The sequence below is a fragment of the Eubalaena glacialis genome, chromosome 3 (assembly GCF_028564815.1).
Source record: "Eubalaena glacialis isolate mEubGla1 chromosome 3, mEubGla1.1.hap2.+ XY, whole genome shotgun sequence".
Classification (NCBI taxonomy): Eukaryota; Metazoa; Chordata; class Mammalia; order Artiodactyla; family Balaenidae; genus Eubalaena; species Eubalaena glacialis.
The window spans coordinates 21,710,323-21,731,979 of record NC_083718.1 but is presented as its reverse complement, the minus strand read 5'-3'; the positions used below and the strand labels follow the sequence as shown (position 1 = coordinate 21,731,979).

Here is a 21,657-nt window from a genome sequence, read left to right as displayed (position 1 = left end):
CTTTGGTTTAGTTTATTAAAACAGCTAATCCCATTTCATTGTGCGTGTTACTGCAAGAGATGCAAACAAAGGTTCTAGAGTTGTGGATCCCATAAATTACTTCAAAAAATCTCTTAAATTAGTTAAGATGTCACAGAAACCAAAGACCTGAACTCAACTCATAAACATGTAAATTCTTATTTCCATTTTTAGCAAAGGTACTGATTTTTACATTTAATCACTTATTTAAAAATGGGTCGGGGCTTCCCTGGTGGCGCAGTGGTTGAGAATCTGCCTGCCAATGCAGGGGACACGGGTTCGAGCCCTGGTCTGGGAAGATCCCACATGCCGCGGAGTGACTGGGCCCGTGAGCCACAATTGCTGAGCCTGCGCGTCTGGAGTCTGTGCTCCACAACAAGAGAGGCCGCGATAGTGAGAGGCCCGCGCACGGCGATGAAGAGTGGCCCCCACTTGCCGCAACTAGAGAAAGCCCTAGCACAGAAACGAAGACCCATCACGGCCATAAATAAATAAATAAATAAAATTTTTTAAAAAATGGGTCTATGTTAAAATACAATTACAATGCAATTTAAAGTACACTTCTGGTATTGTCACATGGAATCCATTATTATTCTGTAGATAATAATCAGGATTATTTCCAATCTCTTTGTACGTTTCTCAACATATTAAAGTGAAAAAGAAAATGCTAATAACCTTACAAAGTTCTAAGGTTCTCTGAAAACAGTATCCCTTTTTTTCTTGGATTACATTACTTAGGTATCTTTCTTCATTACTAGGAACACGGAAAGGTTACAGGAGAGGGACAGAGAGACAAGAGCTGGCCAGAGAGGCACAAGAGTTAGTACTTTTTAAAAAGTGAAAAAAACACCTGCTGGTTCATTAAACTCTTTCACATCTGAACTCAGTCCAAAATGTGATTCTAGATGTTGTTACATTTATTGACATTTAGAAGTCCCATCTATTAATCTTTGTGTGTGTGTGCGTTAAATGTCAAAACAGTTACGAATGAATAAACCGCGGTCTAAGGTAGATGGTAGAGTTCTGCTTCAGCAAGATTTTTACTTCAGTAGGGTCAAGTCAATAGCTTTGTCATTGGAAAGTACAAGTTCAGAAAAGTAATGACAGGAAAGTTCTTCAGATAATATTCTACACTGTGTTTTAGTGTTTCTAGAGTACAGATTGTTAGGTACGCCAAAGACTTCAGCCCAGAACATTACTATGTTGCTCAGGTCAGAGCCAGAACTGGGAAATCAGTGGAGTCCTAAAGTGCTGTCTCAGCTCTGCCACTCCCTAGCTCTGTAACCTTGAACTAGTCACTTAATCCAGAGGTTAGGGCCTCCTACTTACAAAGTCCATACATTAGATGAAATAATCTCACAGGTCCCTCTCGACTCTGATTTCAGTTTTTATGAATTTGGATACCACTCAAATGGATAAAACGAATCCCAGTTTTACTATTCAAATTTGGATTAAGAAAAAAACTATACACTCAAAGTTGAGTCAGCGAGTTTGGAGCAAAGACCATAATGCAAGCAAATTGGAGCAGAAACAAAATAACTGTGATGCTAAAATTCCTTTCCATCAAGGTGGAAATATGTGCGTCAGTCTTACATATTCCTCTCACCTGAATTTACATATTAAAATCTTATCACTTCTTTTAAAATCTCATTTCCTGTTGAAAACTCTACCTCCAAAAGCTACAATTCTTACAAATGAAAATGTTATCACCTTGCTTATCTTCCACAGTCTGACATCTAAAGAATCTGCTCTTCACCCTCGTAGTAACCTCCAGCCCTGGAGTCCTTAACCGTGTCCTCTTCTAGTTTTCCTTGCTTTGCACTTTCTTCATACAGATCTGATAGTCAGCATTTATTTACTTTACAAGCCTTTTACTGTGCCAGCCTTTCAAAGGTCTCCCCTAAACTTGCTCTCCCACTCTTTTTTTTTTCCTCCAAGGTTTGCGAATGTTACTGAAAAAAGTCACCAGAGAGGGAAGCGGAGACTTAAACCAAATGCAGACTCTCACCTCTGGAGGGTTCTCCGAGCTACTGAGGTTCGTCTCCTCTATCACAGATTCTTCACTGAAATCCCCACAGGGACTGTTGGAAATCTTTCCCATGCTCCCCACCTCAACCTTCTCTGTGAAAAATGCTATCTATTTTATGAAAAAAGAATGAAACTCTTTGACCACGAGTGCCTGCAAATATTACCATCTCTACCCCAAACTTTTTCTGGAACTCATCCCTTATCTCTCACAATGTCCATGCCTCTTTCCTAAATTAACTACTTACACACTAGGTCTGTGCTACCCAATAAGGTAGCCACTAGCCACATGCGACCACTTATATTTAAAGTAATTAAAATTCAATGCAGTTAAAATTTTTGCACTCAGGTTGCACTAGCCGTGTTTCAAGTGCTCAACGGCTACATGTGGCTCGTGGCTACTGCACTGGACAGAGCAAAGAGAAAACTTTGCCCATCACTGCAAAGTTTCATCGGACAGTGCTCCCCGAGATCTACATGCTCCAGATCACTGCCATGTCTCTTTAGCCTGTCTCACTTGCCCTCCCCAAGTCCGTCTACAACTCTTCCTCTTTGCTAGCTCCTTCATTATTTCCTTAGAAAAAATGTTTCCTTTTCCCCCAGCCTAAACAAGTAATCCTTCTCTTGGCCTGCTAGTGTTCAGGTCTACTTTTTCCTTTCCTTTCACTGCCAGGCAATACTCAAGCCTCACCTCCTCTCATTCCTTAACTTCTAACAATCTTACTCACCATCTAATACAACTGTTCCTTCAAAAACAAAATTCAGTGGTCCTTTCTCAATACTCATTTTCTTTTTTTTTTTAAATATTTATTTATTATTTATTTTATTTATTTATTTTGGCTGCACCAGGTTTTAGTTGCAGCACACGGGATCTTCGTTGTGGCATGCAGGATCTTTAGTTTCGGCATGCGGAATTCTTAGTCGTGGCACATGGGATCTTCATTGTGGCATGTGGGATCTTTTAGTTGCAGCATGTGGGCTTCTTAGTTGTGGCATGCGGGATCTAGTTCCCTTGCCAGGGATCGAACCTGGGCCCCCTGCACTGGGAGCACAGAGTCTTACCCACTGGACCACCAGGGAAGTCCCAATATTCATTTTCTTTACATTTCTTCATTTCCCATCCCCACTGGCAATCTCTTTTCTCCTTGCCCAGTTTCCGTTATTCTAACACTCTCTACCTCTTTAACCTCTATCCCATTTTCTTGGCAGATCCTCTGAATTCTCTTATTCTAAATCTTAGGCAACGTCCAAGGCTCTGTCCTTTGTCCTTTCTGCTCTATACTTGCTGCCTATGTCATCACATTCAACTTTTTTCTAAGTTCCACTTTTGCCTTCTAAGGACATTTCAATATATATGTCCTGCCAGCAGCTCAAACTCAATCAAGTACAATACAAACTATCTTATCATGTTCAAACAACTTCTTGATTTTCCTATTTCTATTTACACAGTCACTTAAGCCCCCAAATTTTAACTTAAAATATTTATTTATTGAACACCTGATCTGCACATTTGACCTTTACACCACCATGTACCCTTATTTATTTGTTCTCAAGACCTAGCCATTGTCACATAAACCCTCCCTTCCTTTCCATTCCCTATCCCACTTTCTATGTACTATTCCCTGGAATTACTGCAACAGCCTACTAGATGTGACCTAATCTATGGTCCCCTAAAATTCCAATCTAAGCAACACAGAGCTTCCAGATTCATCATCATAACAGATAGATCTGACCAAGCTGCTCCTCAGTCCAGAAAACACTAATGGTTCCTCCATGCCACTAAGTAAAGTTTAAACATCTTACTTAGCCAGCACGCAAGATCCTCCAATATCTGGGCCCTTTCCCTTCCTACTCAGTCCCCTTGCCAAACAGAATTTGCTTTACTCCAAACAAGCTTGCACACAACCCCTCAGGGCTTATGCTCTTCCTTCCACTTGCAATGGTCTTTGCTCACATTTCCAGCTGCCATCATCCCATCCATTCTTTACAACACATGACAAACAGCATATCTTCCATGAAGCCTTCTCTGATTGCCTAAGCCAGGAATTCTTTCATCCTCTCCTAAGTTATTGACCCTGAGAGCTCTCTTATGGCACTTAGTACGTGTTAATTTTTTTTATCATGGTCATTTGTATGCCTCTCTTACCCTCTTAATCTACACCTAACAGCACAAGCTCTTTTATTATCATTTTTATATCCCTTAGGAAGATCTAGCACCTGGTAGGTACTTGACAAATACTTATTGAAAAAATGATTTTTTACAATTTGTTACTATTACCTATACCCTTTATTAAACAGAATAAATGTAGTTTTGGAATGTAGTCTGCAAAATAAAATTCAATACACAAAATCCTATTTTCCTGCTGATTTAAATGGGCCCTAAGGACCATTTCCACTATGGTTGTAGGAAAGAAACAACAGCCAAGATTCAATATATTTTAAGTATGACTGCAATATGTTGTACTTTTCTCTGCTTTTATTTTTTAAAATTTATTATTTATTTATTTGTTTATTTTTGGCTGTGTCGGGTCTTAGCTGCAGCACACAGGATCTTCATTGCAGGCCCTCTAGTTGTGGTACATGGGCTTTCTCTCTCTAGTTGTGGCGCGACGGCTCCAGGGCGCGTGGGATCTGTAGTTTGTGGCGTGCAGGCTCCAGTTGAGGCGCGCGAGCTCAGTAGCTGTGGCACGTGGGCTTAGTTGCCCCACGGCATGTGGGATCTTAGATCCCTGACCAGGGATGGAACCCACATCCCCTGCACTGGAAGGTGGATTCTTTACCACTGGACCACCAGGGAAGTCCCTTTTCTCCGCTTTTAAATTCTGAATATTAAATTTCTGCAGAATACTAAGAGATGTCAGTAATTGGCTTTTCACCCTTTTCTCCAAACCAGTAGAGGTCACTCCAGAAACTAATATGCCAGCTTCTTCCTGGGCAGTTTTTTAAATTTCTTTTTGTTTTGTTTCTAAGGTAGGATTTTCCTTGGCATGAGCAAAAATATTTTTAAGCAACGAAATTAAATGAGTTTTTCCCCACAGTGAGCCATTCAATTTAATAGACAATAGACTTTCTGTTTAATTGCCAATTGATCTTATTGTAGCAAATATGATTTCTGTGATAAAATGCCTTGTAAACAAGTGAATCTGGGAAATCTTAATTTTTATTCATTACATCCTTTGCCTGGTCTGATTAAAAACTAGGTAACCATATGCATTTTTTCAATAATCCCGAAAGCATTTTGGTCATCCAGAATGAAATTCACTTATCACTACCAAAAATTTTAATGAAGATCAGAAGTTGGGATATATATGTTAAGCAAAAAGCACAGAGGTTAGTAACTTTCAGAGAAAAAGTAGTCTTTTTTTCTGTGAAGGAAAAAAATCTTACTGTGCAATACAAAGCAACAGGCAAAAATTTCAGCTCTCCTGACCTAACAAAAAAATTGCTACTAAAAAGAACTTTTTAAATGTGAAAAATAACTCAAGCAAGTTAGTTTATTATAGGTTTCACGTTGGTATTCTGGTGAACATCTTGTCTTGACATGAGCAGCTACAGCACTCTGTGAGAGAGCCTTTCTCCCACAGCAAGTATGAAGAATGTTTTATATTTTAGAGGAGGAGAGGAGGCTCAGATTTGATAGTTTTATATCAAAAACAAGCTGGATCATTTCAGCCATAACAAAATAACTAGACTATAGATCATCTAAGAATATAATCTCGTGACACATGATGATTTAAAAGCAAAGCACAGTGCAGCCATGGGCTCTGGAGAGGTTCCAAAATATTTTTGGTTTGCAGTATAGGATTTCAAAGTAAGATATTTTACTTTTACAATAGATGCTCCTAGCATGAAATATACTCCTAGAATGAAGATTAGTGTGTCTTAACTCTCATCTAATTAGAACATTATTTTAATGGTTTCAGCTGCATTGTTACCAAACCTTAAATGAATCTAAATGAATGTGGTATTACAGCATATGTTAAGAAGGATTATGACCAATAAATTGAAATTTTCTGTAAGTTAGACTTCTAATATTTATGGAGAAAGTTACACTTACTTTACTTATGTCATGAAATAAAAATACATGCAAGTTAATTTTCCAAAAGTCAGACTTTATAGGAAAACATATGTGTCACTTGCGTACAAACACCTGTCGTCACTGCTAAAGGCTTAGGTTAAGTAACACTATGACACATCACATTCTCTGATATAAAATGAAGTTGTATGGATGAAAGTAAATGAAAATTCTAATCCTATTTTATTTATTTATACTTTTTATAACATGTGGTAATATTATGTTTGGCAAGGAAAGAACCTTAAACTACCCGAACTCTAAGACTGAAGACGTTTATTAGGGTTAGATATTTCATAAAAGTGGCAGGAGTTGCTTTATATGTTGAAAACACACTCATTAGTTATTCAAAAGTTCAAGCAGTTCAAAATTATGAAACTCATGCTATGTCTGGCTACATATTTCATATGTTTATATGAAATAAAATTTTGTGAGATGGCTGTAAATAGATAAGAAATAATGCAGTAACAAATGGGAAGGGAGTAAGGATATTTATTTCTATCAGAATATAAGAATATGAGATATATACTAGAAGACTAAAGTATCCCAACATGGCAGTGTTGTCAGACTCAAAATATAGGCCTGGCTGAAAGAATACATTTATAAATGGGGTGCATCAGAAACTAGGATTAGTTACTATGGACAGTAAAGGTTATCTTTTTTTCCACATTATCTTTTATTTTTGATGTCTAGTGTTAGTAACATGTATAACATCTACAGTGTTTTGTATCATATAAGAAAATATTGATGTAAGTACTGGCAGATAATTCATCCTGTAAACAGACAATGCAAACTCTCAGTATCAATAAATACAGTACCGTACTTAAAATGTATTTTCTCTTTCTTATGATTTTTCTTAATAACATTTTCTTTTCTCTAGCTTACTTTATTGTAAGAATATGTATATAGCACAAACAACATACAAAATAAGTGTTAATTGACTTTTTATGTTATCAGTAAGGCTTCTGGTAAACAGTAGGCTTAACGGTAGTTAAGTTTGGAGGAAGTCAAAAGTCAGACATGGATTCTCAACTGCACAGGGAGTTGGGGGTCTTAATCCCCATGTTGTTCAAGGGTCAACTGTAATTCTCTTCATACATTATTGGATTTAATTCGCTAATAATTTGTTGAGTTTTTTTTTTCACCTATGTTAACAAAAGATATTGGTCTGTAGTTTTCTTTTTGTAATTCTTTGTCTGGTTTTGGTATTAGAATACTGCTTGCCTCATAGAATGGGTTAGGAAATATTCCCTCTGTTTCTATTCTAGTAAAAGGTTATCTTAACATATTTAACATATTAACTTAATAGCATGACAAATGCCACTTCAAAACCATTGAAACAAAAATCATCACAACGATTGGTGGTCCTCAGGAACAAGGCATCTTTGGCACATTCATTGCAAACCCCCAATGATGAAAGTCTAAGCAAGCTCTGGGTGGTCATTACCATACCTTTCTGGGCTGCCAGCCAGAATAGACCTCCTGGGTATGTACTGGTAAATGCTCCAGCTCCAGTGTTGGGAAGTGTGGACACAACAGGGAAGATGTCCGATGCCCATACCAAGCCACCATGGGTGGGCTGTGACATGTACTACTACAGCTGTTCCCAACCTTTTTGGCACCAGGCACTGGTTTCGTGGAAGACAATTTTTCCACAGACGCAGGGTTGGGGGGGGATGGTTTCGGGATGATTCAAGTGCCTTACATTTATTGTGCACTTTATTTCTATTATTATTACACTGTAATATGTGATGAAATAATTATACAACTCACCATAATGCAGAATTAGTGGGAGCCCTGAGCTTGTTTTCCTGCAACTAGATGGTCCCGTCTGGGGGTGATGGGAGACAGTGATACCTGAGTGATGGAGACAGTGATACCTTATGTCCAGTCTACTCCGTAATCTCGTTTTGGTTGCTGTCACTGCAGAAAACCCTGCTTCACAAAGATAGGATGTTGGAAATGGAAGCAGGCTTTTCAGTGCTTTTGTGTCAATCTCAGGATATCCCGCCTTGACTTTAACCCAGAACGTATGGAGATTTGAAGTTGTCTCAAACATACTTTTAAGGCCACCGTCATTTGCGATCTCAAGCAGTTGATCCTCTTCTAGCGCGGACAAAGTCGATTCACCTGGCTTATTCACAAATGGGTCGCGGATCATTTCCTTCCCAGTTCGGGGTCTTTTGTGGTTGGGAAGTAATGCTCAAACTCTTCTGAAAGCTGAGATAGGTGACCATGCACCAGCTGGGAGAAAGAAGGCCCTGGCTCAGTCTCTTTCAAAATCTCTGCTAATGATTGAAACATGTCAAAAATCCCAGTGTTCACTCATCGCCCCCATAATTCCAGTTCGGCTTCGAATGCAGCCACTTTATCTGCTGACTTGAACACAGTTGTTCTCCCCTGAAGTGACAGATTGAGTTCCTTGAGCAGGTTGAATATGTCACACAAGTAAGCAAGTTTTGCGATCCATTGTGTCACTGAATTGTGCTGCCAGTGGTGACTGTTTTGCTAAAAGAAATCTCTAGAGTGTCTCTCGTAACTCAAAAGCTCTGGCCAGTGGTCTACCTTTAGAAAGCCATCTCACTTCTGTGTATAAGAGAAGACGTGAGTGCTCTGCGTCCATCTCCTCACAGAGCTGTGTGAACAGACGTGAGTTAAGGGCGTATACTTTAAAGTGGATGATAATTTTAATCACATCCTGCAAAACGTTGTTAAGTTCAGGTGACATTTTTCAGCTAGCCAGCACTTCTCTAGGGATGACACAGTGCATAGACTCACATTCAGAAGCGACCTCTTTGACCCGAGTAGTGAAACCAGAAAGCCGTCCAGTCATGGCAGCCGCTCCGTCCGTGCATATACCGACACAAAACGACCAATTCAGTTTTCCTGATATGTAATCATTCAAAGACTTGAATAGTTCTGCAGCTGTGGTATTGGCTGGCAACAAAAGTGCACATAACATATCCACATGCACATCCTCCTGAAAAATATATCACACAAAAACAAGCGTTGTGTAAAAATAAAATACAGTGTGTGTGAAAAAAAAAAAAAAAGAAAAAATATGAGTAAAAAAAAAAAAAAAACAAGCATTGTTGCCTTGTTGTCAACATCGGTAGACTCATCAACCTGGATTGCATACTACGGTGACTCATTAATCCTCTCTAACAATTGTGCCTCAGTATCCTTTGCTATTTCATCAAGTCGTCTAGTTATGGTGCTAGCCAAAAGAGGAACACGTGCCACCTTTTGAACTGCAGCCTCTCCTAAAAGTTCACAACAGAAGTCCCTAGCAGCAGGCAGGATCAACTCTTCACCCATAGTAAAGGGCTTCTTAGCTTTAGCAATGCGGTTAGCCACTAAGAATGATGCTCTCAGTGCAGACACATTTGATGAAGTGGTGGCGTTCAGTAATTGCTTCTGTCTTCGTGTTCACGATTTTTTCTTTTGAAAAACTCCAAAAGCTTGTCTTTTAATGCAGGGTGATTGGTCTCCATGTGGCAAAGCAGTTTTGAAGCTTTCATGGCTTCGTTGGATAGCCAGTTGCCACATATTATACAAAGCGGGCTTGGAGAATGTGAATCACCTGTTGCAATGAACCTGCAATTTAAGTAGGACTTTTGGTATTTTCTTTTACATACAGCTTTCTTTTGGTTGGCAGTCTCAGAGCCTTCTGCTGTCTCATCATTGGGTCTTTCTGCGTTTGCAAAGAAGCTCTCCAGCGACATGTGTTTTTTGCTCATTTTGGCTAGGGTAAGCTTGTGGGCTTACCAAAACTGTGACTGAGACAAGTGTGCAGTGCAGGAAAGAGGCACGGACAGAAGTGATAAATCAAATAATGGGCGGGCCACGCACGGACTAAAATAAGTGTCAGATTCTGACTTTAAGCCTGCCACCAGATGCAGCTGTACAATTGAAGTACATCAACTCACTTGCCACTATAAAGCCTGCCACCAGATGCAGCTTAATTGTCACTTGCCACTCATTGATAGGGTTTTGATATCAGTCTGCAAGCAACTGATTTATTATGGTCTCTGTGCAGTCAAACCTCTCTGCTAATGATAATCTGTATTTGCAGCCGCTCCCCAGTGCTAGCATCACCACCTCAGCTCCACCTCAGATCATCAGGCATTAGATTCTCATAAGGAGCATGCAACCTAGATCTCTCACATGTACAGTTCTCTGTAGGGTTCGTGCTCCTATCAGAATCTAATGCCGCCACCGATCTGACAGGAGGTGGAGCTCAGGCGGTAATGCAAGCAATAGGGAGCGGCTGTAAATACAGATGAAGCTTCGCTTGCTGGCCTGCCACTCACCTCCTGCTGTGCGGCCCAGTTCCTATCAGACCACAGACCGGTACCGGTCCATGCCCGGGGCTTGGGGACCCCTGTACTACTAGATTCTGGCATCCCCAAAAGGCTCAAGATACTATAACTGGGGCTAGATAAAACCTGCAGCAGCCAGTTGAGGCGTCCTTAACCTTAAACATCTTTAGAGAAGAAAATTCCACAACTTTCTTTGTTAACCTGTTCCAGGCACTAAAATAACCTAAGATCACAAGACTTTTGACAAAAATGTAGGGAGAAAATACTTAAAGTGAATTCAAATATTTTTATTCCTTTATAGCAAAACTCACAGCCCAGTTGTATATTGAAAATTACCACAATAAATATGTAACAAGCACTGGTTCAAGCACTGCCTTTGCAAAGAAACACCAAAGGAGATGGGAATTCCGTTACTCTGAATACAAAGCAACAACAACAAAATAAGCTTACACGATTACTGGCATCAAGAAGGTACTTATTTATTAAGCAGGTCATTGTATCATACATACACACAACCTCTGCCTTAAAAAGAAACAGAGAAGAGATACTTATCACAATGTTATTATCCAGTATTTAGACTTCACAAAGGTCTATCACTGAAAGTGCCTTATACTAAAGGAGAATGAAGGATGAAAAAATTGAGGGGTTGAAGAATTAGAACTAGTTAGTTCTTTGTTTTATTCCTAAATTAAGGCGTCTGCCTTGTTTGGTCACCCAATAGTCTTTGCTTTCCTGGATATCTCAGTCAACGACGAAGAATTCCTAAGTATGTGCTCTACTTAATATCTTCAAGCCACATTCCCTTACATAGTACACCATCAACACAGCCCTCAGTCACAGCGAAGAAACATTATGCACTCCCCCTTGCCATCCCTATGGGATATTAGACAATGCAGTGTTCATTCCTTTCTCTGCCAAGTGGAATGCCTTAGTAATATGCATCCACACCCTGCTGGCTTTGCAAGAAGTCAAACCCAGCATGAAGGATCCAGCTCAGATGCCCTATATAGAAACAAGTAGAACTGTCACAAATCTCTAAAATGATCCCTAATCTTGCATAAAGCTAAAATGCACCATTTACTTAGATCAAAGAAACCTAACTTTTGGAAATAACTGCTTTTCTTAGTCTCGGATTATATTTGCAATGATGGCTACTGTTGATACACACTGACAACTGGTACTCAAACACAGTGTCCAGGACAGCTACAGCTGAACTCAGATTTTATAAAGCCAGGAGTATATGAGAGATACTCAGTCTTTGCTACTGTGATCTTAACTTCATTACCCTTTTTGACACCGTCGAAGACTAAATTTTACAAGATCTCTCATTATATCTCCTAAGAGGGGGACAGTATTGACGGTGCTTATTCTCACAGTGATAAATAACTCTGTATCCTTTTCAAGAGGGTAAGTGAAAAAAATGGGAGGTGAGAAGACTGAAAAAGGAGGTGAGAAGATTGAAAAAAGGAGTTAAGGTCCTGGTGTCCATGTCATCTTGTCTCTGAGGGCAAAGCCCCTTGAACTGGTCCAAAGAAAATTTGAATCCAAATTAGTAATAATGTACAGGCCTCACTCACCATGTCACAAGAAAAAAATTTTTTTTCTGATCCCAACTTCAAAGCATAAAACTAATATCCCATTGGTATAATATATTTTGAAAGGCAATTAAGTATGTATACAGTAACACATTTATTTCTGGATTCTGGTACTAGTATACGTGGAAGGTTCAATTGTGGGCTTGCACAAGTCTCCCTAAAAGAGTTTTTAATTTTTAAAAAGTTCCTTTTAAAAAATTAAATTCCTGTCCCTTTGATCAAAACTAACTTCAAATAGAGGAGCAAGGAATTTTATAACAGCCTGAAGATTTTAATGATTTCCTTTGGATCACCTGGCATCAGAGTATACTGGCATGGGTAAGAGAAACATATAACAGTATTAGTTATACAAGCAGACCATACCTATTTTTTGTTTAGAATCTTTTTTTTTTTTTTTTTAAATAAAATACTCTCACTTTTAAGTACAAATCGGGGAATAGAATAAAATAAGTTATCCCTACTTGACTCTGGAGCGTACCAATTATACAGAAACAAGGAGTGTTTGAATCCCATATTTCATAAAAGTTATCACAAAGATGAATGCTAAGAAGAGATTCCTATTTCATTTTTATATTCCTATCTACTCTTTTACTAAATGTTTAATGCTAACATCTTGCGACTTTTTTTAAGACAAAAGATTTTTTAATAAAAGGAGAGGAAAATAGGAAAAGGAAGACTATCTCGGGTAAAATCTTGTGCTAAGCACATAAAGGAATATAGTTCAAGTAATTTTAATATGCTGTAAACCAACTTCTTTTTCAAATAAACTCTCTAACGTGGAAGTTCATATTTTGGATAATATGGGTCTAACTTAACATCTCCACCTTTTTTTGAAACATACAAGCTAATATTTTAATATGTGAAAGCAAATTATCTGATCCATGAAAAATAAATTTAATCCATTAATTTATTTGCTTAATTCTTTCATATTTTATAAAATGATTCAGTCTTAATTTTATATTTCACTTCTAGCCATTTCACAGCTAAACTTTTTAGGAGAATACAAGTGACCAAGAACCAAGGAGAAAGGGGGGGGCCAATACTTTTTACAACGTCGGAATAAATCTTAATGTACTACGTTCCAGTCACTATTTTTTATTTTATTCTAAAACTCTGAAGTATAGTTTGAAGTTTTTTAAAGTACAGTTTTGTTTTTGCTTTTCGCATTCCTGCTATAAAAATCTGGTCCTGTGGGTTGAGAGTCCTGCACATTGCCTCATATCCCAAGATCACATCACTGCATATGGCAGCTATACTTCATTCTTGCTCCCACTACGTCATATGTCAATACTCAGACTTGAAAGCACTTCCCTATCACGCTGCTATTTTTCTAGCTCACATTCTTTAGTGAAACCTCAAATAACCAAATAAGTTCAACAAAAGTTTACTGAAGCTTATGAATAGAGTGTGGTTACCTTTTATTTTCTGCTGCCTAATAAGCTCTGAGAATAAATTAAAGTTAAAAGGAACAATTTGATGAATACATCAGTCAACCCCCTATAACTGAGAAATCGCTTGTAGAAAAAGAGTTCAACATATAAGGAAACTAAAGCCAATAGGGATAGAAGAGGAGAGAGTAAGGAGAGGAGCCACAGAAGGCAGATGGTAAAAGGAACATGGGAAATGGAAAACAGCCGGAGTATCAGTGTGATAAATTTAAGACACACACATCAAATAATGGGGAAGAAAAGAAGCAAGGCAGAAACTGAGGCAGTCTGAGGGGGAAGCAGGAAACTGAGGGGAGAGGACAAAATATAACACTGAAAATAGATAAGGCGGAAGAAAAATTAGGTGTTTTATGCTGTAATCTAACACAGATTACAGATTAGTAATCTGGGCTTTTAAAACAATTTAGTAGGAGAAAAGAAACACAAATGAAGAAAACTGCAACATTACACGTATCTACAATTACTGCAAAGGTATGACTAAGCACTCTTGCACACTGTGGTTCTTCTTGAAATTCCAACTGATTTTTTTCTTAGAACCCCATATCATTCATTATAATGCTGTACACACAGGTACTTGATTAAAGCACATTAGTAAGAGTTTATGAAAAATAGCTGACCACTGGACTTCCAGAAACAGGAGTCAGCCTCCTCTGGCCTACGGACAAGGGTCATACGAGCGCTGGTTGCTGCCTGCCAGCATGCACCCACTCCTTGCTACTTCTTGAGATGGCCCCCACCACCTCACTCCCTCAGTAAAATGATCTCTTCCATCTGCAAAAGAAATAAAGGCACGGGATATTGGCACCCTTCCTTTTAAGAGTTCCTTAACTTTGCTCTACACACTTAACGCTTGAAACAAAGTAAATCCATTCTCCCAGTCCCCTTGTTGCAAAGATACCTTTGTCTCCTAGACAATTCAAATTGCAAACAGCAAGAGGCTTTGGTTTAGAGAAGATATTCTCCAATTCTATGATATCCTTACTTTATACTAATACCTAATCAGCATTTATTCAGTCTAAAGATCAACTATGAACAAAGTGAAAAACAGGTTTAACTGTAAGTTAAAATAACATAAAGAGATGGAGGCTTTCAAATGCTCTAAACTAATCATCAGGAAAAAAGAAAACACAACTTGAGAAAATAGAATTTACCAAAAAAAAAAAAAAAAAAAAGGAAGCCCCTAAATCAAATACTCCTAAATCTTAAAGAAATGTATATTGCTCATTTATAGAAAACAAATACTAGATTTTACCTAGAAAAAGTCAACTTTTTAAAAACGATGCCATCCCATTTCTCTCAATACAGAGACACCCCCATGCCTACCAGAAGGGTTCCAAAAGGTTCAGAAGAACCCTCCCAATCACTCTCTTACATAAATCCTCAAGCCCAGCCAAACTATCCTCAAAATGAGTCTTGAACTTCATCACCTACATACAATTTGCTCACATTGTTCCTTCTCTCTCACTACTCAGTCTCCACGAGATGGACAAAGCAGAATCCTACCTATTTCTTCAAGGTACAGGTAAATTTCCTTTTCTCTTTTTAGACTGCTCTGCCTCACAGAGATCATTCTCTCTCTTGATTACCAAACAACTAGTTTCTATACCATGTATTGAATATTTAGTGTCTGAAGAGCATATATTTTTGTAGTTGGAGTAATTAATGTTCTTGTTTAACATATCATGTTCACACATTCTCAAAAGACAAGAAAAGATTCTTACACCTCTGAAATTTAGTCAATTTCAGTATTATTTTGTATTTTTGCCCACACCTCCCCTCTGGGATAGCTTTTCTTCTTGTTGAGTGTACCTTTTAGTTAGTATTTCTTCTGGGGAGGTTAGGTGTATGGTAAACACTCGTATATTTGAAATTTTCTTAATTTTACTCTCATCCTGGAATAATAGTTTAGCAGAGTACAAAATTCTATATACCATTATTTTTTTCTCAGAACTTTGAAGTTATTAGTTCACTGTCTTCTGGCATCTATGTTGCCAATGAGAAGTCTAGTATAGGTTTAACTGTAATTCCTTTAAGTAAAGCCTTTTTCTCCCAATTGTTTTCATATTTTATCTTTTGTTTGATGTAGTTCTACTACATTGTTTCTAGGTGTGGATTTACCTTTATTTATCCTGTTAAGTACCTGGGCGCACTTTTGATGTGATGACTCATGGCTTTCATCAATTCTGGAAAATTTAAGATATTATCTCCTCTGCTCTTTGAGCATCCCAAATATACTTATTTTACAACCTTGGTCAAAGTTGCATAGTAGTGAATTCATGTTCTAATTTTTTTTTTTTTTTTTTTTGGCAGGTAGGGGAGTTTTTTTTAACATGTTCTTTTGGCAATTAGGTTTGCAGGCTCATTTTTTAATGGGAGTATTTTTTATTTTGTTTTAACCTGGTTTTTCTTTCTTCCCGTCTTCTGACAATTGTTTTTGTAGTTGCTCGCACTTGCTCCCTCTCCCAGCTGGATTTTGTACAAATTCTTAGCTCTATAACAGTCTAGATAATAATATTGTAGAACTTCAGCTCTATGGTGATATTAGGAATATTACAGAGCCAGCAGACAAAATGACTCCGTTTCTGGTCCCTAAACTGGGTTTTTATCCTACTTTCTCTCTTTGGCTCACAGCTTTCAGTAACACTATGGTCCCCCCAAAGTTGGCAGAGCTGGCAACTTTTTAGCCTCCAGTCACAATAATGGGAATCAGGCTGGAGGAAGGGTTCTCCTCACTCCATTCCTTTCTTTAAGCAATGAGCCTGGCTCCATTCCCCACCTCCCAAGGAGCAGTGGAGCAACTTTCTGCTTCTGGCCAGGAGCTTGGCAGGCTCACAATTCCAGTCCTACCTACAACTTTCTATTTCTGATCACTTTCTGGTCGTCTGAGATGTTTGCTTTGATTTTGAGTCAGCTATGTCATTTTCGCTTTCTCTTTTATTTTCTTTCATTGCCATGCGGAGGATGGTGCTGAAACAAGACCTTTGGAGCAATCCTGACCAGAACTCTCCTGTATCTCTTGTCTGAACCTGAGTGCCCAGTGTGGTGCCAAATACAGAGTAATTCTAGATAAATAACTTGCACACAAAAAGTGCATGTAAATGTGCATATACGAAAACATGTCGATGGAATCTTGAATCACAATAAAAGAGCATTAACACATTCATAAACAATCACAGTGGCATATATGTTTTCTTTGCCCTGATTAAAAATAACCATACTGTGCATGTCAACCACATGAATGTGATAACTGCTTGTGTAATTCATAACGAGCTTGAAAGGGTTATAATTTTAAGACAGTGAGTGAGTTCATTGGTATAAAACACTCACCACAGTGCCTGATCTATCTCTTCCTGAACCCCTTTGTTCTCTACATACAATGTATTACTGGTGATATAATTTTAAGAAAAATGTATCTTGAATCAGAAACTGAAATTAACATGAATCAATCCAAATCCCTTTTTAATTTAGCACATCATTCTCAGAAGTAACCTATCCCAAGAAGCATTTTTGTAGGAGGTATATACTGCAAGGAAGAATAGAGGGTATTCCAAAGCACATCATGAAGCAACAGGATACAACATATTTACAAAGTGTACTATAATAATCACAAGAAAGAGAGTTATAATCCCCAGAAATTCTCAAAAAGAAAAAAAAGAGGGGAAGAAAGAAAGAAAAAGAAAAGATCAAAGAATAAAAAAATCCATCAAGGGTCTTTAGCACTGGCCAAGAGTAAATGGTCTTTGATTTTGGAAAAGGCTTCCATTTATTTTACACTGAAATATTCTTGGAATGGAGAAAGTAAATTCATTAGGTTATTGATTTCAAAAGAAATAATGCTTAAGAATAGCCAATTACTTTTGATTTAATTCTCTGTCCATCATAGAACCTCTTTGATTTATAATTTTACCTTCCAGGAGAATAAACACAGCAAATGGAAGTGTATTGTTCTGTTTTGAGCTAGTTTTGTTCCCACCATAACATAAAAAATTGACATTATACTTTACAAATAAGTCTCCAGTTACTTCTGGCTAAACTGGTAAGTGTCCTTCCACCAGCAAAGCTGAAAGCCTGAGGTTACGGCACCAAAGTACAAACATCTCTATTTTGTTTAAAACTCTGTACACTCAATGATTAATAATTTCTGCACAACTACACTAAATCATCAAATCTTTATATCGTTCAGTTTACAGTTGGAAGTTACCTTAGTGATCATCTCTTTTATAGAATCCCTAATCTCGTGGCTGTTACCTGTTACCTGATGAGCCTGCTGATGCCAGAATTTCCTGGAAGGCCCATTAAAACACAGGTTGCTGGGTCTTCCCCTTCCCAACTCCTCACCAGATCCCAATTTAGTAGTTTCGCGCTAGGGCCCTGGAATTTTTTTTTTTTTTTTAACATCTTTATTGGAGTATAATTGCTTTACAATGGTCTGTTAGTTTCTACTTTATAACAAAGTGAATCAGTTATACATATACATATGTTCCCATATCTCTTCCCTCTTGCATCTCCCTCCCTCCCACCCTCCCTATCCCACCCCTCTAGGTGGTCACAAAGCACCGAGCTGATCTCCCTGTGCTATGCGGTTGCTTCCCACTAGCTATCTATTTTACGTTTGGTAGTGTATATATGTCCATGCCACTCTCTCACTTTGTCACAGCTTACCCTTCCCCCTCCCCATATCCTCAAGTCCATTCTCTAGTAGGTCTGTGTCTTTATTCCTGTCTTACCACTAGGTTCTTCATGACCTTTTTTTTTTTTCCCCTTAGATTCCATATATATGTGTTAGCATACTGTATTTGTTTTTCTCTTTCTGACTTACTTCACTCTGTATGACAGACTCTAACTCCATCCACCTCACTACAAATAACTCCATTTTGTTTCTTTTTATGGCTGAGTAATATTCCATTTTATATATATGCCACATCTTCTTTATCCATTCATCTGATGATGGACACTTAGATTGCTTCCATGTTAGGGCCCTGGAATTTTCATTTCTAACAAGCTCCCAGATGAGGCTGAAGCTGCTAGTTGAGGAACCAACTTTGAGAATCACTGTTCTAGCTTGTTTCCCTTTTTACTATATCCTACAGAGTTAATCAAACGAATTCTCCTCATAGCAGACATTCATGTAATACCTAGAGCTCTCTTATTAAAGCTACTCAGTTTAATGTTAGCCCCTCTATAAATTAGATTCCTCATTTATTCTGACCTCATCTCTTGTCCAACCTAGCAAACCCTTTCACAATTCTTGCCGCTTCTGTTCTCCCTCTGCTAGAAGGCTCTCCTTTTCGGCCAATAAATTTTCACTATTTTCTGAATCAATCCTTATTTATTCAGTCACTGATTCAATAAGCATTTATGAAGTACCTGCAATACGTTAGTTACATGCTTGGTGCTGTGAAAAATACTGAGGTCAAAACCTTCCATAATTAACCTTGAATCAACTCCAAACACCCCATGACTCTATATCTATCTTAGAGATTAAATTGTTTAAACAATCAAGAACTACCGAACACCCCCTCCCCCCAAACATTTCAAACTGGTTTTTCTAGGAGTGGAAATGGATATACAGTGAACCTATTATATTCTCTTTCCTGGTCCTCTTATAAGCTGGAATACATTTTAGAAAGTTCTAAAAAGAGTTAAGGTTTAATAAAAGATGCCATTATGTATAAGCTGAATAGATTTGCAATATCTTCCTCTCATGTAGTAGGTTTTAAAAAAGTAATTGCTAGTAATTATAAGTGGATGCTTGGTATTCTTTCCAGATAGAAGGAAACTGAAATATTTGAGGGCAGGAAATAAAACTTAAATCTTAGTATCTCTGGAGTTTCACAGAGCACATAACAGAGGCTCAGAAGTTAGACAAAAGGACAAAACCATGCAACACGTGTTAAATTTCTCAGGTAAAATATTTTTATAGATAACGCTATAGCAATACATATTAAATGGTAACATTTTACTCACTCTTTTGAATCAAATATTTTTAAAATCCTCAAAATCCTATGAGTACACTTTAAAATTTGCTTTTACTCATGCTTACTTAATTTTTAAATAATATTTATTCATATTCTAGTTCAAATCTGAATGAAGCCATACAAGTTATCCAAAACTAATAACCCTATGGAATAAATGGAATTATTAATGCTAAAAGAAGCTTTCACAGAGACCCAATTAAATCAATGTTATAATTCTATTAAAGCATGACAGAAGAGTCCACGTAAGTGCAATAAAGTTTAATGGAAATTCAGTCTGATACTAAGAATAAGTTATAGTCTATGAAAGCATAAATTATAAATAAGAAATAGTCTTACAAGAAGTCTGTAATTCCTCAGAAATTAGCCAACATATACTTATAATCAAATTTATGCATTCAGTTTTCAGATAGCTACAGTGATGCTATATACTGCTTGTACAGTCTGCATTTGAAAAATGAAGTTATTCTTTAATTAGCTATTTCTATGCAAAAGTTAATGTTTGAAAATGAGTTTCATTACATGACTCTGTAAATGTACTCTGTAATAACTAACATTACCACACAGCTGTATAAACATATTTACCATGACATATTCTTCTACCACAGGTGTATATTTTCCATTCTGAGCATTACTAATATGTATTTCATACTAGCCTGATTTGGAATTAACACTGAAGGGAAGAAATTTTTCTTAAATTATTTAACTACCAGTAAAATAAAATGTTAACCCAACAGAACACTTAATATGTCACAATCCATCTTATTTTTGCATTTTTTGTGCTCCAACTTGCTCCTAAAAGGGTTTATGGCAGCTATTTAATTTCTTTTTTATTTTATAGCTATTAACAATAAAATCCTCATCTGAAAAGTCAATAAGACTTTTCAATCCTCATTGAAAAGTCAATAAAATCCTCAAAATAAATTAGGATTTGCATTTACCGGCAAACATCACTTGCAGCATGAGTATACTTTATATTTTTCTAGTAACATAATAAAATATAGTTTAATAAGGTAAATAAAATATTCCAATAATATAATCAAATAAGTAGAAATCACTTTATTAGGACATGAGCCTCTGAATAAACTAAAGATAAATTACCCTTTCTAAATTTAATATAAAGTATCATATTAAGAGAAAAGATGTCAGAAATGAACTTTTAGCCTCTTTTGAACATCAAGAATGCTAGTGTTAATTGATAATGAAAAAGTCTAGAAATATGTTAGTATATAAATAACATCTTTGGTATAGGTGAGAACAAATGGCTCAGTAATGACATCACGATGTAATAGACCAAAGGCTGAATGATCACTTAAGAGCAGAGGCTTAGGAAGCTCTCATAAATACATTTTGGAGATTACTTTTTAGTTTTGGAAAAATAAAATAGATGAAAAACCTCACACTGGCAGGTAATCAAACACCTTCCATGTTTCAAGTGATTTCTAAAGGTGTCTAAGCCTTTACATAAAGGACATGAGAATATTTTTCAGCTGTGGTCGAACAACTATTCGCTTCATCCTCCCTGATTAGGGAAAGGAATAAGCAGGCTACATTTCTTTTCCATAAAAGGAATCTGAATTGCAGGAGTACACAGCATATACGCTAGGTTTTATTTGATCTGAACACAAATTCTGAAGCAAACTAGGAAATTTAAAAATATATTTAAGCACTAATTTGATATTTATTCACTCTGTCTCCTTCTGAGAGACTATCCCAAAGTAAGTCTTCTAAAGACAAATATCATATGATATCACTTATATGTAGAATCTAAAATATGACACAAATGAACTTATCTACGAAACAGAAACAGACTCACAGACATAAAGAACAGACTTGTGGTTGCCAAGGGGGTTGGAGGGTAAGGGAGGGATGGACTTGGGGTATGGGATTAGTAGATGCAAACTATTATACATAGAATGGATAAACAACAAGGTCCTACTGTATACTGTATAGCACAGGGAACTATATTCAAAATCCTGTGATAAACCATAGTGGAAAAGAATACAAAAAGGAATGTGTGTGTGTGTGTGTGTGCGTATGAAACTGAATCACTTTTGTGTACAGCAGAAATTAACACAACATTGTAAATCAACTATGCTTCGATAAAGTCTATCTAAAACGAAAAGTAAAACAAAAACACAAGGATAGATCTCTTCCCTAGCGTCTGAGCAACCTTCTCAGAGCCTGGGGATGTCTTTGGTA

At 37.3% G+C, this 21,657-nt stretch overlaps 1 protein-coding gene across 9 annotated transcripts in view; it reads right to left on the bottom strand.

Moving 5' to 3' along the window:
* The window catches only part of DISP1 (dispatched RND transporter family member 1), a 215,638-nt gene that overhangs the window by 68,327 nt on the left and 125,654 nt on the right, over positions 1-21,657 (bottom strand). For 2 of the 9 annotated variants that reach the window (XM_061187320.1, XM_061187321.1), the window contains exon 2: positions 7,889-9,095. The exons of 6 other annotated variants lie outside the window; for them this stretch is intronic. In XM_061187320.1, the coding sequence (XP_061043303.1) occupies positions 7,889-8,276 (388 nt within the window). In that variant the 5' untranslated portion in view covers positions 8,277-9,095. Of the gene's footprint in view, positions 1-7,888; positions 9,096-21,657 lie in introns of those variants that run through there. One more of the 9 variants, XM_061187328.1, reaches the window with a different exon arrangement.